Source organism: Catharus ustulatus, chromosome 4 (genome assembly GCF_009819885.2).
Source record: "Catharus ustulatus isolate bCatUst1 chromosome 4, bCatUst1.pri.v2, whole genome shotgun sequence".
Lineage (NCBI taxonomy): Eukaryota > Metazoa > Chordata > Aves > Passeriformes > Turdidae > Catharus > Catharus ustulatus.
In genome coordinates, this window is record NC_046224.1 from 20,531,284 (window position 1) to 20,549,858 (window position 18,575).

The 18,575-nt window shown below is 40.3% G+C and overlaps 1 protein-coding gene across 1 annotated transcript in view; it reads right to left on the reverse strand.

Annotated features, from left to right (window-relative positions):
- Positions 1-18,575, reverse strand: part of SLC5A8 (solute carrier family 5 member 8) — a 28,082-nt gene that overhangs the window by 7,936 nt on the left and 1,571 nt on the right. The window contains exons 2-11 of the mRNA XM_033056815.1: positions 17,721-17,786; positions 13,778-13,829; positions 12,210-12,277; positions 11,192-11,346; positions 9,651-9,791; positions 5,568-5,697; positions 3,967-4,055; positions 2,573-2,685; positions 1,214-1,281; positions 833-919 (exon numbers count right to left, since the gene is read on the reverse strand). Of these exons, the coding sequence (XP_032912706.1) occupies positions 833-919; positions 1,214-1,281; positions 2,573-2,685; positions 3,967-4,055; positions 5,568-5,697; positions 9,651-9,791; positions 11,192-11,346; positions 12,210-12,277; positions 13,778-13,829; positions 17,721-17,786 (969 nt within the window). The remainder of the gene's footprint in view (positions 1-832; positions 920-1,213; positions 1,282-2,572; positions 2,686-3,966; positions 4,056-5,567; positions 5,698-9,650; positions 9,792-11,191; positions 11,347-12,209; positions 12,278-13,777; positions 13,830-17,720; positions 17,787-18,575) is intronic.

The window sequence follows — 18,575 nt, forward strand, 5'->3', positions numbered from 1 at the left end:
GCATGTAACTCTTTTTATTTGGCCACTGGGTCTTTACCATGCAGGTCAAAGGATAACTTTGGCCTGCATGGTATATGGGAAAATTCTGATTTTTTTGAGTCCCTCCTCCTAGAGCAGAAATTTTTCAATTTTCTCATGTGACCTGTTTCAACAAAAAAGTCTCTCCTACATCAGAGGTAGGTGGGGGTTTGGCTGAGATCTAGTAATTTTTAAAATTTCTTTACTTTAATATATATATATAAAATCGGTAACTGCAAAGAGGTAAAGATCAGTGATTAGTAAACCTGTCAGGATTACTATTTAGTAAGTCTACCAGACTAAACCATGGACCATGTTAACAAAGCCCTTTTTTTTGATGGGAAAGGTTTTTCCTCCGGAAATGTTAATTTTACAATACAGAAGCACTCTGAGAATACAACAATTTGGTCTGCAAGTGCTTAGACCCCATTTTCCTGACCTGACCCCCTTTTGCTAAGACAGGTCATCATTCTTTGAGCCTAGTGGTTGTTCAGCTACATCTCGAGGTTCATTGTCCCTGCTTCTAAAACTGGTTTTAAGAAATCCTTGTCAAAGTTTCATTTGTATTCAGATCATTTTCCCCCATCTGGATGTGTAAATCTCGTCATGGGTTGGAAATTCAAGTTCCTGTACAGATTTGTTCATCATTTCCTTGGGATAAGAGAGAAAGGGAGCAAAGAGAAATGTCCTCACAGAAAGTACCAAAGACACCTCCCTTGCTGTTCAACATCATATTATTAGTGGGAGAGGGGGAAGGAGATGTCCACAATTATCAACAAATTTTGGATGAACAGGTCTTTAAATTTCTACTTACAATTCCATTTGCAAAGGAGCAGAGGATTCCCAAGGCAAACAGTCCTAAAAGGGGGCCACCAACCATGCCAAAAATGCTGAGCGCTGCCTGAGGAAGAAAGAAAGTCTGCTACCAGGTCCTGTGCAAGGAAGGTAAAGCCTCCAAACCGACAAGAAAAGATGTTCAAAAAGAAATTATGGGACTTTTAAAAGTGGTGTTTACTCGGCTGCCAGAATTTGATACATAGATGCTTAAAACACAGGCTGAGCCACGGGCAGTTTCACATCAGTAGCCAACAAAGAATAAAAACTAATCTCATAATGGTATCCAGCAATTATTTTCTTACATAATTTATTTTGGGTCATTTGACATGGGCATGAAAAAGCTGTCTGACACACCTACCTGCAACAAGGCTCCCAGAAGAGATGCCACTGCAGCCATAGCAATGCAGACTCCACCATAAAACAGGCCTGTGTGTGAAAGGCAGAACAATGTATAAATCTGCCAAAGTTTGAAAATCACTAATGGAAAAGTTTCTGTCTAACCCAGCATGGCCCCAACATCTCCCAAATAAATGTGCTAACTTCTGGAGTTTTTCTGAGAGAGCCTGAATTAGTTAAAATGTCAGGTTTCTGTTTACATTAAGAAGAGATCATGGAAACTTGACAAAATCCTCTTCCTATGTATTACTAAAGATTAGTTAATAAATGTCAGCCATATGGATTAGTCATAGTGGCAATAACTCATTTATTGTTCATATTTCTCAGCTAATCTCCTGTGTCATTGTCCTCATTTTGAGGGAATGATTTTCTCAGTCTAAAGTCTAGGAAGCAAAAGAGTAAATGCTGGCAGATCACTGGGAGCTGGCACAGTGACAGAGAACTTTCCAGGTCACCAGGATATAGTGTCTCTTTCCAGGAGCTGTAACACTGGCTTAATTGTTCACCCCTGATGAGTTTCAGTGCCCTAGCAAAGTTTAATCTCACTATTCATTGTGATATGTCAGGCAACTCATGATACCACAAACAAGAATTTTGGCATAAGCATTGTTTGCAATGCTTAAGAAACTTCTCTCAGGTGAAAGTATTTCGTACTTGATACTCTCCCACCAGTCTGCCATGCTCCCTACGACACAACGTTGGGAATGAGGTATTTTCATTCTTATTACAAACAATTTCTTGGGCTACACCTGCAGCTGGTCACAGACAGTACAAGTTGCAGACATGGCAATTGCACTTCACAGATTTAAACCATCTGCTCAGTCCAGTTCTGATTCTCTTTGATTTACATTGAGCAGAGGAGCTGAACAGAGTGACAATCTGAGAGTATATCCGAGAAGACGTGAAATCTCTTGTTCTCTGCAATATTTTTGGGACACAATGCTATTGCTTGCATATCAGTTTTAAAAAAAAATGTTACAAACAGCTTCCTTTGCTTCTCATTTTTTACAGATTAAAGAAAAATAGCAGATGTTTAAGTCAGAGATATTTGGTTTTTAGAACTATGAATCAATACTGAACACAGATGCAGTTACTCTTTCCTTATTAAAGACCAAACAAGATGGTTTCCTGTTTTCCTTAAACTCACTTGTCTCCCACTTGTATAAAACCTACACAGCTGATCTTGTCTCCCCCAAATGTTGCAGCAACATAGTCCCACTCGTGTGAATTTCTTACTCCTGACATACACCATCATACACAAGATCTGAATCAAACCTTCACTTTGTAAAGCAAAAGCAGAAAAGATGTTTTCCAGACATACTCATCCCCATGGAAATCCATGACAGCTTCCTTTCAGAGAGAGATTTGAAGTAGGGCTTAATGAGGTCTTCAACAGTCACAGCAGCCAGAGCATTGATGCTGGAGGACACAGTACTACAGAAGGCAAGATTTACACAATTTTTTATATCTCAAAAGCTGAAATCATAGACCACAAGTAGGCTACTGGCACAGAGAAGCTACCACTGTCTAGAACAGTGGCAGAAGACTAATGTAAGTGCTGCATAGGTTTAAATAACTTAATCCAGAATGCAGTTAACAGCTTAGAAAAATTGTTTTAAGTAATTATCCTTGGTGAAGACAAGGCACATATTGATGAAAAGTTGGGCTGGGCCTGGAGAACTGAATAGAAATATCTATTACATATATCTAGGCTGTAAACACTACTGGTATATATGATATATCATATATTCTACAGTGTATATACCTCGGTAGGTAAAATTCCCATATCACTGTTTACTTTTAATGCACTCTCAGAGGAAGATTCAGATAATCTAATTATGGTCACCTAAGAATTAGGCATCTAGTCCAAACCAAACCACTGTAGGTTCCCTGAGGGATCAGAGAAGCCAGCACTCCTGTGGCACAGACAAGGTGATCCTTTGTCTGTGTGTACCTTGCTTTTGCAAGCCACCAACCTTTCTTCAGCATGTGAAACAAATATTTTGGCTGTTCCCTCTATTTATCTAGCTACAAGTATTCAGAATAAAATAAATTATTCTGGTGTCACATTAGTAAGTTTCTTAATTTCTGTCTGCTTGCTATTGCTCAGAGCCTTCATTGAGAGGGACAATGTTTCTTAAAGATATTCCTGAACAAAACACTCCCCAGTGTGGGATCAAAGGGTATCAATCTGTCTCCTACGGTACAAATACATAATGATTGTTCAGGGGATTCTTTCAAGACAATTTCAAGCCCATGATCTCTGGAAAAGAAGTCTCTAAAGATCAGGGGTAAGTAAAGGTAGATGGCTTTGAAGTTATGCAGGTTTGAAACTGGAAAATTAAAGATGAGCAATAGGAAATTTCCTCAATCATAGCTACTTAGTGCAACCACCCACCTATAATATTCAAAAATCCCTATAGCAGAGGGGCTTTAAAAGCATAGAGAAGGATTTGTTAGTGTTTTACATGACATGTGGCTGGCTGTTTCCTTGTATTGTTAGTAGGGAACTCCAAACAGCTTTGAGTCCTTGGACCCAAATACTGGAAATCCATGGACTTTCAAGCTGCATCATCAAGAGGTCATACAGATTTTTTTAAAGAACAGAAATTAGCTAGACAAATAAAAAAGTACAAAATATATAGTATAAATGCAAATTTAGCTCCAAGAAAAAAAGGGGGGAAATAGGTAGTAGTTCCCAGACCATTAAATTACCTTAATGTCCCACTGTAGGCACTGGCCACAAAAAGCCCTGGCACCCCTGGAAAATCACGCAGGATGTCCAGCACTAGGTATGGCATTAGCTGAAAAATTCAGATTAAGAAGTATTACCATCTTGCCCTAATTTTTAATTTTATCACTGTATTGTTTTTTTATAGCCTTCTCACTGCCATTCTGTCCAGCTGTTCTAATTTTTAATTCCCTATCTTGCTCTATTTATTGATTTTTTTACAGAGAAAATCAACCCTAAGATGTCACTAGAGCTACAGAGAATCTGTTGAGAGCACCTAGCTGGGGTGCCATGCCATCAGGACCTTGGCTTCCAGCGACAATTGCAGAGGAAGCAAGGGCTGGGCAGCAGGTAATCTGTACTGCACACCACTCCCTTGGGGGAGCTGGGTGCCACAGATGCTTTTTCTGCTATTAACTCCATAAAAAGGGGTTTATATATAGTCCAGTAAGCTCAGATATTGGTACCTGATCTCAATTGGCATTGCGATCAATTTCTTTATTGGAAACTATGCCATTTTTTGGCATTTGCAAGATCTGAGTGCTGGAAAGAGAGGAATTTGAAGATTTTCTTCCTATTAATCTTTTTTCTTTTCACAGACAAGCTGGTATTTTTAGTATCTTGCTTTCAGTTTCTACCAAATTAATTTCACTGATAGGAACAACTTAATTTCCTTCCAGTTTCCGCCTTGGCTCTTATTTTATGCTGCCCTTAAAAGACCAAGTGATCCTGCCTCAGGTGCTCCATTGTACGTGCTCTTCTCCTGGCTTTCCAGCTACTGCCCATTGGACTATTATCCATTGGACTATTATTATCCATTGGACTAGAGCTTGTGATTATCTTAGGCTTAAAAATACAAATAAAACTTATTTGATTTCCTTGGCCCTGACTCTGGCAAGTCTATGGGCTGCCAGAACTCTTGCTCCTCAGGTACATCTGCTATTCCAGGTCTTTTTAGGGAGAGGTCATCATCAGTGGTGAGGGTGGTTTCTCTGCAGCACAGTTTGATTGCCCATCTCTCCTCCAAAGGATGAAGGATTCACCATCACTAACAAAGAACTGCCTGCTGATAGCCTTCCTCCAGGTGTGTGCTTTGGGCACAAGTATGTTTTGTATCTGAAAAGGATTTTGCCTTTGTCAGCCCAGAGGTTGGATGACACAAAGCAGCTCATCAGGACCCACAGTCACTCACAAGGGCACTGCTGCTCTCTTCCCCTCACTTCTCTTCAAATCAGTTTCATGCAATTGGCACTCCTGAACCCATTTTGGGTGAAAACCCCACATATTTGCAGAGGTGGGTGGACTGAGTGCTCTTCACATTGCATCTCTGCCTGCTGCCCACCTTACCAAGCGCTGAGGGACTTGCAGCTCCAGGACAGCTGGGGAATGCAGGGACTGAACAGTGCCAAAGATGGATCTGCTGCTTTCCCCAGGTTATTCCCTCACACTGTGGTCTCAGCCTGACACAGCATTCCAGCATGTCTCTATTTCCACCCCCATGACTCTTGAACTGCCTGTGTCTGGTTATCATGGCTGCAGAGGAAGGATACCCTTCCACCACCTTCCCCGAAACGTGGAGCCCTACCTGGTCAAGTGCCGACACCTGGTTGTTCATCCATGGGTCACAGTCTTTGTAGATGGAGTAGAGGGCCAGCCCACACAATGTGGCACAGACCAGGATCAACCAGAGTCCCACCAGGTTGATGTAGAGGGACCTGCACCAACACACATGGAAATACCATGTTAGAACTCAACATCTCACAAAAGACCCTGCCAAGCAAGGAAGCACCCACGCCTGCACCGAGGAGACCCCCAGTCAGTGACTGGGAGGAGTCACCACATGAGTCCCAGCACCTCACCTGGAGTGAGATCACATTTCTAAAGGTACAGATGATACTTCTGGCTTTGGTGTCACAGTATGGGTACTTGTCCCCTGACAATGGAGATGATGGGAGCAATACAGTAATTGCCACATTTCATCCTGTGTGTGAGTTGTGCATTGTAAGCAGCAGGCCAGAGTTATGTTCTGTCCCCATGTCACACCCCTTGACAAACCCCAAGCAGATTTGTAAGGCAGGGTGCCCCAGATCCAAGAGTGGAGTACCTTATAGTTAGCACCAGCACTCCTTTTTCTCTGGAGTTGTAAAATCGTGCTTACACAATGCTGGAGTTGTCCTTGTAAAGCTACAAATCTCCCATTCCTCCTGAGACTGTCTGTGGGAAGCAGCAATGAGAAACTGGAGCCTGGGACCTCATCTGGAGCTGCCTCTGGCTGCCACTGCCACAGAGCAGGGATTCTCAACAAGCCCAGGGCTTCCCCTTTAGTAACTAAACAGTTTGGAGTCTGGTATCATCCAAAAACTCCATCACCTCCCCATGTCCTGATGCTTCAGTTTCAGATAATGGTGAGACCAGAAATGTGTTTTCATCAGGCAATAATGCTGTCCTTGGCACACAACAGGCAGCTTCTACTGGCAGTGAAAAACACACTGTTCTTCTTGCTCAGTAAGAGGTTTTGCTTTCCATCTAAATCTCTGGTTTTCTCAAATGTTTCTAAGCTCTTGATGTCTCCTCAGTCACAAATCTCTTGGTATCTCCAGGGTCACAAAGTTCTTTTTGCCTACAGTGGTCATTTCAAGCAAACATACCCACTGGGAGCAAGGCCTTGAAAAACAGCGTTCCTTTCCAGCAGGTGCCTCCTGGTTATCTGTGCATCACTGACAGTGATTTAACTTCCTGACAGATCACATGCCCTGGACATGTGCCAATTGGTATGACCTCCTCTGGAAGGACATTTGGTTTCTATGCAAACATATCCACGCTTGCAATGCTTCAGGAGGCCTTTTAGCGCTTTCAGTTCCCAAGAAAGTAGGGGGAAACAGCCTTTGTATTTCTGCAGAGGACCAGCAGGAAGAACGAAGAAGTAAACCTGACTTTATAAGCTTTGTTAGACATTGAAATGGGCATTTTCAGAAAGGCATAGTGTAGATAAACTAATTGAACTATCAAGTTTATACAAAAGAAAAGTTATTGGCAAGCACAATGCAAACTCTTAGAAAAGATCTATATTTTAAAAAAGCTGATTTATGCATAGTAGCGGAAGCTCTGCATTTTTGCCTTGTATTTGCAATTAGGGATTATCTAAACACAGAACCAACAGCACTTTAAATTTCTCTCTAAACTAATTTAGCAGAAATGAAGCAGTCCTCCTCTCATAGATGCTTACATATTGCTTGGATCCACTTAGCTGAAGCTGTTCCTGCACTGGCATAATCTCTGTTGATATACAACACCCAGAAACTGATTTAGCACGAAACCTAATCAAGGAGCAAAATCAATCCAACTTGTTTGAACAGATGTAACAGAAGAATTAGCCTAGAGCCTGTAGTGAAGACTAGAAAGTCAGGAGAAACACATACAAGCAAAATAAATTGTTTGTCTTGTTGTTAAGCAATTCTTGTTTCTAAACTGTGTCAGTGTTTGACAGCGAGCTGTCTTTTTTCCTTCTAATTTACATCCCAGCTCATGGTACACCCTATGACTAAGCACTGAAGAATAATAATTGCAGCACTGTTGGAGGGAGGTGTTTCCATTAATTCTGTGTGAGTAACATGGGGTGGAGTTTGGGTGAAGTAGGCATTTTGACGGCAGAAAGATTATTTTCAATTGTTTTGTTTCAGTCTGGCTCTAAGAATTTAGCACTGAAATATGCCAGTTGATGACCTTGAAAGTAGAGAAGAATTTGTTAATAGCCCATATTTTTCTGACAGTGTAGCTCTCCTGCTCTGAGTGCCTCTTATCATTCAGGTAAGACATTATTCAATTATGTTCAATTTGCCTAGTCATTGTTAGAAGATGATAGAATGTGCCCCTACCTACTGGTGCCTCTTGAATGGGGTGAAAACCTTTCCCAAAGCCTGAGAAAATTCCTGCTCTTGTGCTACTGTTAAAGGCCTTCCCAAAAACCTGCAAGTTGGGATCTGTGAAGGAATTATTTTCTGAGCTCTGATATGTTACTGTGCTGTCTCTTAAAAGCCTTACAGTAAATGGCACAGAGGTAAAAAAACCTGATGACATTTTGCACTTCTGTGTGCAGATTAAATAACAATAAGAGGTACAGACCAACAACATTACCTGCCAAATGTGTTTAATTACATTGGAATATGAACTGGATAGTCACCACAGAATAGCAGTGTTTATAGTTGTGACAAGCTGCAACTATTATGCAAAATGATTTCTCCATGCAGAGAAAATATCTTGCACAAGTGAGGCACAAGCAACATGCCACAGATTCCAGCCACCCATGCCAGCAGGACAGGACTCTACTGATTAAGCCTCTGCAACCATTAATACGAGAGCCTAAATTCCATCCAACCCCTACAGAACCAGATAGCTTCCAGCCCTGGCCACAGCTGCTGCAACAGCTCAGAAAACCTACCCTGAGGCTGTCATGGTGTCAGATTCCCTTTGGTCACACTCTGCTTCTGAGACACTCTGGAGATGTCTCTGCTCTCAGAGAGGGCAGGGAGGGTGTAAGAGAGGGGCACAGCCCTAAGTGGAGCAGGTGCTGGGAAGAACAGCCTGACTGGCACACAAATCTGGCACAATTGCTCTACACACAGGATTCCAGGGAGATGTGGGATGTGCCTCCTGCCTCTGCAGTGCTGAGAACCTAGAACCCAGCCACGTGCCAAAGCCATCTGGGAGGCTGGTGATGTGGCAGGGAATGCTGGAGATAAAGAGCATCAGCTCATTCCTGTCTGAAGCACAAATGGCTGAAAAGCAGACTTATTTTTTTACTGATATAAAGAAAATATTTCAGCTGTAAATGGTGCATGATTTTGTGGGTATTTTGCTAACTTTATGGAGTGAAAGCCTTCATAAAGTTTCTCCTTTGTGTGTCACTGTACCATAGAATGATAGAATGTACAGGAACTATAGATATGATGTGTGCCTCTGTATTTCTTCTATAAATGAAATTCATGAGATCACTAGTAATTCTTAAACCCTGAGCTGTGAATTAATGGAATGATACTAAATACAAAGATAAGATAATAGAGCTAGTAAATATACTCCATTCTAGAGTAAAGGCTCCTCAGAAATGTTTACATTCAAGAAAAACATAACCCTCTGCCAGTTTCCACATTTCATTCCTTAAAAAAAGTCATGATTATTATGAACACAAAATACATGATTAATCAGCAATTTTATCACTGAATGAGTTATTTCTGGATTTCCTCACACCTATATCCATTGCCATGGAAATTTTTTTAGTCTTTACTTATGCAAAATGCCCACACAATCATTTAGGTTCAGTAGACAAGAAATCCAGCTTACTGTCTTGGTATGACTTCAGCCTAAGTACTACAGTATTTAGTCTTTAGATTGCACATAAACTTAATGCAGCTATTTCTATATGAGAATACTAGCACAGTGAAACATTCAGGCAGAAAGTTCAGTGTTACAGCAATCACATGTACTTTTATATAATATACCAGTACTTATTGTGCCAAATTTCTTCTATCTGGTCCACAAAACAGAAGGCAAAATTTGCTAGCCTTTATAAATGTAATTTATACAGACAAAATACCCCCACATTCCTTTCAAGAAAATCTCTCTTACAAAGAACACCATGCTAAATTCAGACAGTCACTGCAAACAGACTTACAATTTTGCATGGAATCTGCTTTTGCATGCAATGTATCTCTGGACTTGAGACTGGTTAACCCCGTATATTCCAGTCCACGTGAAAGTCCCACCTATAACAATCGTCCAGAAGGTGTGCCTTTGCAAAGGATTGGGATCAAAGCTATGATGAGAGGAAAGAGAGAAAACAAATTCAGAATATGAAAGTCTTCTTAGTATGTAAAGACCTTAATGCTAAGAAGAAATAATCTCTCCATGCTTGTTCTAATACAAACTTCCTTAATTTGGCCAGATTTTGAACATTAAGTTACTCTAACTTTACATGAAGTCACAGAAAGCAAATTTTAAAACTCAGAGCTGGTATCCTGAGCCAATGAAAAACTCTGAACTGTCCAAAGGTGAAGCTGGAGAGCTTTATTTGCCTATAAACTACAGTCTTATGTAAAGTTGTATCATGCCTGTGATGGTTGTGATGAAATGATGCTGCAGTAAAAAGTGTAATGGGCCTGCTTATCTAGAGGGACATCAGTCTAACACCAGTATAAAGGTGTGTTTACAATCCCAGCTTGTGTAGACAGAGCCTCTATAAAACATTTTGCTGGTTTAACTCTAAGTAAATAGCAGATTTTAGGTGGCCATGAACAATTATTTCTTTAAAATCAAACTTTAATATAGCCATAAATTATATTTATCTTGGTGAATGTTGTAGTAATTTCACCTATTATATCCTTTATTCCTTTTCTTTCTCCATCTGTGAACTCTGTGATTGGAAGAAGAATCAATGCAGTACAACCACTGCAAATGAGCCAAATAGACTGAAATAAATTACTGTTCATAAGAAGAAAAAGATACCCACAGACTAATTACTTACTGAAGAATTTGGTGAAGAATTTTACAGGACAACCTGATTAAAACTGTGAACTGATAGACAAAGGACAAATCACAATATGTGTCATACTAAACTTTCACTAACAGCACTGGTGAAGATTCTCAGAAGAATCTTGTATTCATCAAAGGTATAACAAATTTTCACTTGAAATAGTCTTTGATTCAACATTGTCAGACTAAATATTCTTGAACTTGTAAAGTGATATTTTAAGGCTACGATTACTTACAATAACGGAGGGTTAAATACTATTTAAACTACTTTTTTTTTTTCTTTCAAGGAAAAGAAAAACATTTCCCTTTTCCAGATTAGGTAAAAACTATTATTTTCCCATTTGTTTTGGCCCAGTCACTGAAATGCCAAATGAGATGCTTGCAAATTGTAATTATAAAAACAAATGTGCTCTCCTATTCACCATTCTCTTTCAGTGGAATCCCAAATGTATCCTTAAAACACCTACTTGACAAAGTAAAAAGGTTTTTCTCTTTCCAGGATTTTGCATGGTGTGAAACTTTAAAAATATCCCTCAAACTAGGTAAGCTTGTTTAAAAATATACAGAAACTGGGTCACAACTTCTGCCTTCCTCCTCCTTCAGTAGCAGTTTAATTTCACAGTTAGTCACACAAGCTCTGTTTGTAGGAATAGAGAGGTACATCCTCTGCAAGTACAAACTCACTCCCAGAAGTTTAATCTTCCTCCATGGTAGGAATCATTTACAATGCGTCCAATTCCCTCCTGAACCACCACAGCTCGTATAATCACAGATGAAAATCCAGCAACCATGATTCCAACCTGGAAAACATCTGTCCACACCACTGCCTTCAGACCACCCTGCAAGAGGAACAGCATGTATCGGGTACAGCAAGGCATCAGCACTCCTGCTTTGCACTCACATTCAACTAACAGAAACATTGCCATCTCTATTTATGGGTAATAGATGAATTTCATCTTCATCTTTAGTGGAATTAATTCTGTACTGATGTATTTAGGAATTGTATTCTGGAAGCTATTCAGGACATCCTGGCCCTTTTTTGAAGTGCATGGGAATTTACTTTGGCCATACACATACATAGTTTAATCCAGTATTTCCTTCACCACATAATCTGTTTCAGAAGTTTGTATCAAAAGATAAATTTTCAGACAGCTCCTATCTTACTTACATGCAGTACCACTAACTCCAGAAGGTATACCATTCATCTGAATAAAAATAAACATTATTTAATCCACCATATGCAAATAAATTTGTCACTGAGGTTCCGTTTCATCATTTCTAGACACTTGGGCAATTAACACTAAATTAAAGACCAATCTGTTCATGTGGCATACTATTTTCAGTGGCTCTATTCAATAACACACAAGACTCTTACAGTTGCACTGAGGTGTGTGACAAATTGCACAGCAAAACCATACTAGATCAGAAGAAAAATCACAGGAGGATTTCTAGGGAAAGGGAAATCTACCTTTTTTGCTATTTTTTCAGCAACAGCAGAAGTTTGAGTGTATCATAACAAAAAAGATTTCAGTTGCATAGTGGCTGCCTATGCATTTAGAGAGGTTGAATATGGTCCTGTGGCTACACCTGCGAAATGTAATTCCATGGGGTAACCTGATTATTAGACTACATTTTAATAAATCCCATATTTGATGTGAGTGGTGAAAGGAACAGATTTCTCTCAGCTGAAGGGCCCACGTACCAGTGTGCAGTAGAATGTGCAGACCACGCCAGTCGCCACCACTGCGCCCCACAAGTCAAAGCCTGTGACTGGAAGAGAGGGAAATAGCACCAGTGTGAATGAGGCACTGGGGACAAAACACTGAAGGTCAATTACTGGGAAAAGCTAGAAATAAATGCAAAAGTATGAGGCATAAATGGCAATGAAAAGATTAGTGTGTCTAAATCATGGGATTCACCCTAACCAGCTCTAAAACTGAAACAGTTGTTACAGATTTGGAAACTGCTAAAGAGTTGAGATTTATTTCAGGATCCAGGAAGCTATTTGCCTTTAATGTGAAGGCTGCCAAACAACACATCCAATGTGTCCCAACTCAGGAAGGTTTTAAAACACATGTCCTTCCTTGAAACACCTGTGTAGTTGCTACTGAGCCCTTAGGCAGGGATTTAAGGAAGTAAACAGCATGGGGGTTCTCCACAGAGAAAAGGTTGTTCAAGCATTGTTGGGAAGAAATGCATCAGAATAAGAGCCTTTCTTTTATTCTTCCTTCTCTTAAGTATCACATGTTTCTGCTACACCACACTGTGCTGTGGCTGGCATACAAGCTATCACTGCCCCAGCTTGGCATGCTCACCTGCTGCCAGGCAGGCCACTGGCAGCTCCCTCACAGAGAGCTCAGGCTAATGAAAACACTAAAACAAAACTAGTGAAAAACATGAGTTATTCTAATTAGGAGCCAGCTAAATCATAGCTTGGTTTAGCATGTATTTGCAAGGCAAATATAGATATCAAAGACACAAAACCTGCGGGACTTATACACCGGAGCGAACTAGTACAGAGAGTGTCAGGATTTTTCTTCCTTTTTGTTCAACAGACAGGTCAAAAAAAACATCCAATAAGCAGAAAAAAAACTGTGACTTGATTCTAGCTAAAATGATTCATTTTTTATTTGCATTTTGTTATTCCCTTTTCTTGCCAAATGAACAAATTAATGATCTCAGATTAAAAGTTTAATTTGGCTCCATAGAAAAGCTTTTGCCCTTTTAGAAATGAATGTAGTTCATTTTCAAATCAAAGAGTCATTGTGAAATAGTAAATGGAAATATTTAACTTTGTAAATATCACAATAAATATTTTAAGTTAACAATCTCTTTGCTGTTGGTTTGGTTTTCCTGGAAAAAGGAGAGACCACATTAAGCAGTTCCAGGCAGCCCAAAATCATATTTACAGAACTTTTGCTTTGCTCTCGTCTTGAGGAATAGCACTTAACTGGAGGAATTAAATTTGTCTTTAGTGCCTGCATTGCCTTCAAAATTTACTTAAGTCTTCTCAACCTTTCTGAATAAACCTTATCGACAGATAAGAGGTAGACTAAATGAGAGCCAGTATTTCCATAAATCTCTTCTGTAATTCCTTACAGGCAGGGATTAAGGGACTAGGATTACAGTGTTCCCACTAAAAGACTTCACAGTCAAGCCCTGAGCTATATTTTTAGGTGTTGCACTACAAAAAAAAAAACAACCCACCGTACCAATAGTGTATGCAGAAGTTATACCAGGAGAGGAACAGTAGCAGTGTACTCATCTTACCTTGATTTAGTGCTAAAGCTGGAGCATAAATGACAATACCAGTGTATAAAGTCTAGAGCAGGGAAAAAAAAAAAAAATGAAAGAAAGATCAAAATAAATGTTAATTCCTGGAAAGGTCATATCTTTCTGAGATGATTTCTTTTCAGTCATCTATGTACTCTACATTTCCTAAATTCATAACTGTTGACAAATAATTCCAATTAGAAGACAAATGTCTAAGGCTATTAAGCTCTGCAGTCTCACAGCTTAGTGTTCTTAAAAAAATACCAGGGACTCTTAAATATAAAATCTATCTTCATCTTCTCCTGGCTTTTATAGTTAACTTACTCTATTCCTTTAAAACTGCAAAGGAAATGAGAGCAAAAGGAAGTTAATGAGGTTTACACACGGTCTGTCAAGAAATCTATTACTATCATTTTCTCAGTCTTGAGATCAATATGCTTTTCAGAACACAGCTTTAATTCATGTGAGTAAGAACACAAAATATGATATTAGTCATTATGAATAGCGTTATAAGGAATTGTAACCTTCAGCCTATAAAACGAAGCCATACGTGACTGTATTTTCAACCACAGTAAAGGCACAAACAAATCGAAGAGCTACTCCATCTACCTTTGTAGGCACAATGGGATTCCTACACTGACATCCTCAATTTCTTTGTATATGGCTTTAAATCCTGTTTGCTTTTTATCAGTTATTACTGCCACAAGTTCAGCTGTGACATGGGTAAAGAGAATACAGCTTCCAATGTGCTGATGAGTTCTGTGAAGGTCAATGGTCTTGATTCAAAGCACCTGGATCACCAATAGGTCATGAGCTGACGTGCATCAGCTTTCCATGGCTGGACTCTTCTGACTTTCTGATTTACAGGGATGGGATGTGGGCATGGAAAAACAGCAGAATTAGATGTCATCCAGGATTCAGCCAGCTTCTGCCCTTCCTGCAAGTGTCCATCCTAGGCACAGGTGGCAAAGGAGAGCAGGATTGCTAACCACTGAATTACTTGTCATGGCTTTTGAGCAGATCAAAGCCAGTCCCTGAGGTAGAGCTCTACAACATGGCCAGCGGCTATGCTGGGGACAGAGCCAAGAGGTAACAGGAGCGAGCAGTTCTCTAGCTGTACAGGAAATTAGTATGGAGAAGCTGCATCTCCCAGCCCAACCTAATGGCCCTGACCCTCTGCTGCACACCTGCTACAAGCACATGCCAGAAAGGATAGGGGGGGCATTGGGGAAATATTCCTACCTGTGTGCTACTCCCTGCCCCTGTGTGTGCTTGCTTCTCTCAGTGCCATGAGTCCTCTCTAGATGTTCATATACAGCTTGTATGACAAGAAAGCTGCCAGTGACTAACCCCTGGTGAGTATCTCCTCAGAACTACCTACATCACTTCCCAGACAGCTCCTGACACCTGTCTAGCCAAATCAATGTTTGACTTGCTGTCCATACAGTGACTGCTAGCATGTGCTGCTGAAACACAAAATCATAGAATGGTTTGTGTGAGAATGATCCTTTAAAGAACATCTAGTCCAACACCCCTGACATGGACAGGCACACATTCCACTAGATCAAACTGGGGCTCAGAGCCCCATCCAGCCTGACTTTGAACACTTCCAGGGATAGGCCATTGCACTTCTTCTGCAGGCTACCTGGTCCAGTATCCCACTATCCTTGTTGCAAATACATTCTTCTTTATATTCACTCAAAATCTATCTTCCTTCAGTTTAAAACTATTATCCCTTGTCCTGTTACTACAGACCTTGGTTAAAAAGTCTCTCTCCACCTTTCTCATAATCCGCCTTTGAAAGGTTGCAATAAGGTCTCCTCACAGCCTTCTCTTCTCAAAGTTTAACAATTAACCCCAACTTTCTCAGCCTTTCTTCACAGGAGAGGTGTTCCACCCTGAAATGATTTTTGTGGTCATCCTCTGGACCCTCTCCAAGAGGTCCACATCTTTCTTGTTCTGGGGACCCCACAGCTAGATGCAGTAGTTCAGGTGGGGTCACACAAGAGTAGAATAGACAGGGAGAATGGCCTCCCTTAACCTGCAGACCATGCTTCTTTTGGTGAAGGATAGAATTGGCTTTCTGGGCTGTGACCAGACTTTCTGACTCATGTCAAATTTTTCATCCACCAGTATCTCCAAGTTCTCTCCTTCAAGGCTGCTCCCAATCAGTTCATCCTTCAGTCTATACTGATACTTGTGATTGCCCCAATCCATGTGCAGGACCTTGCACATAGGTTTGTTGAACTTTTTGATGTCATTTCTCAAGTCTGTCAAAGTCCTTCTGGATGGTGTCCTTTTCCTTTAGCGGATCAGGTGCACCACTGAGCATGGTGTCATGCACAAACTTGCTGAGGGTGACCTCATTCTCACTATCTATGTCATTAATGAAGGCGTTAAATAGTATTGGTTCCAGTACATAGGGCACTCATTACTGGTTTCTATCAGAATATTTAGCTATTGACTGCAATGCTTTGGATGCAATCATCAAGTGAATTATTTTTGCTTCTAATAGTCCATCAGTCAAACTCGTGCCTCTTCAAGCCTGTTAATTCAAGGGTTTCAGCATGAGAACTTGTGGCTTTCTCATACACAGTGAATAAGCGCCAGAAGCTCTGAACCATCAGAAATTAAGATTTGACACAACTATGATCACATTTTTGTGTGAATTTAAATAGGAGTCATACAATCTTTCTGCTTCTTCAGTAGGGTTTTTTTGGTTGTATTATTATATATCCTTTTCTTTACCTTCTTTTAAGTATTAATATTCACAGAAGAGTTAAAATTATATTATTAAAATCTTGGCAGGTTTTCTTTCCTCACTAGTATTCAATTTATTCAGGTTAAACTGTAAGGGCTTGGCAGAGAACACCACATACAGATCTTTGGTTAATTTCCTTGAGCACATATTTAAGTTGCATAGAATTATTGCTCTGGTCTTTGCAAGCAAAGATTATGCTTAGCTCTTCCAACTTACGCAAATGTGTTATCACCATATATGCTGGTGAAACAGTGTCAGGTTTCACACATGCCAGCACTCTACTTTTTCCACAAGCTTGTGTATCTGTAAAAACCAGCTAAGCAGCACTGCTTAAATAAGTGATGAGCACTGCATTGGGAACTATCTTACTGGTGCAAGTGTGATTGCCCTGTAACTTCTGGTGTGCCTTAAAAAATACAAAAATGGACAAAAACCAAGCATGTAACTTAAAAAGCCTTTGATTGCACAGTCATTCTTAGTTTGAATTAACCCAAAAGTCCACTTCAAAATTGTGAAAAGAACATCTTTTTGTTCTGGTGCATTTGACATACGTTCACTAACATACTGACTCTTCGAAAGGGCCAGATACAGAAAACTGTACCAACAGTAGTTTCAGAGATTGCTTTAGTTTAACATTCCCCAGAGCAGTAATTTTCTCAGTTTGCAGATGCCTAAGGATTTCCAGTGGTGGTGGTGCAAACCCTTGTGCAGTAAGTAAATGACAGCTCCTGACAGCCTGTTTTGTCACCTCTCACTGACCCTTGAAAATTAGTCAGATTCTGAGAAGGCACACACCAGAGGATGAAAACTGCCACTGTAGATAATTGCCACATGTTTACACTTTGGACTCATTGTGGGTTTCTTCAGCAGACAAGAGAATGACTGCTCTTCACACTGCTATCCTGTAGTGAAGGGTGGCTCGACTCTTGGCACGGTGCTGATGTCAAGTGACTGCTCTGGGTATTCAGCACTGCCCACAGAGACCCAAGAGACCAAGGGAGCCCAGCACCTGCTCCCCACCTCATGGCTGTGGAGCAGAAAGAGCTTTGTTCCTCCTGCTCCCAGCCACCCAGGCACTGTGGTAACCTCATCAGCTGCTCAGAGGAAACAGCCAGTTACACTCAACCAAATAATTTCAGTGGCCCTGAGGATCGCAGAACAGCTTTGAAGTTTACTTGCCGTTTGTATGATGAAAAGGACCGTTCCACAGAGGCGTAGATATTTATTAAATCGAAGTTCTAAATACTGCAAAAAAGAAGAAAAAATAAATGTTTATATTGAAATTTAGTATTATTGATAGGACTAGAATGAAGTGATGAGCAATACAGAAAGACCAGAACACAGTTTTTACATTTTCGTGAATGGCCAAAACTTCTAGTGTCCCCTTATTTGATATCTCTTTCAACTTGGCTTGGTATTTCTTTACAGACCTCACCACTGGGTAACAACACACAAACAAGTGAAGTAGACATAAGTCAGTCAATACAAGGGAGTCTACAGAAAAGACTAGGACATATTATCACAGAATCTCTAAATATGCTGAGTTGAAAGCGAAAAAGACACAAAAGAATCATCAAGTCCAACTCTTGACTGCACAGGAAAGTCTAAAAAGTTTCAACCTTTTAGTAGCCAAAAAGTAGAACCCATTAGTTTTGTGAAATCAGAAAGAAAAAGAAAACAGTTTGGAAAGTGTGGCATTATGTGTGACCATCTGAACTGTTGCAAGAGAGGGCAGAAGATTTTCAGTGCTCAGGAACTTCTCCCCATGTTAACCTCACCTTCTGCACTGCCCAAGGCAGCTTGGTTATGTACTGCTAAGTCAAAATTTAGCCTTTTGTGAAACAGGAACCCTCACTTTTCTATCAAGCCTGGAACATCACAACCTCTAAAGGAGTCTGTCATGCTGTAGAGCAGATTTCTTACCACCGTCTGTCCTAAAAACCCTCTTGGTGTGTGGTTGTACAAAATAAATCTTATTTCCCTGACAAATTTGTTCAATTGACACTGAAGCACCTCAAAGGGCTCACTCACGAA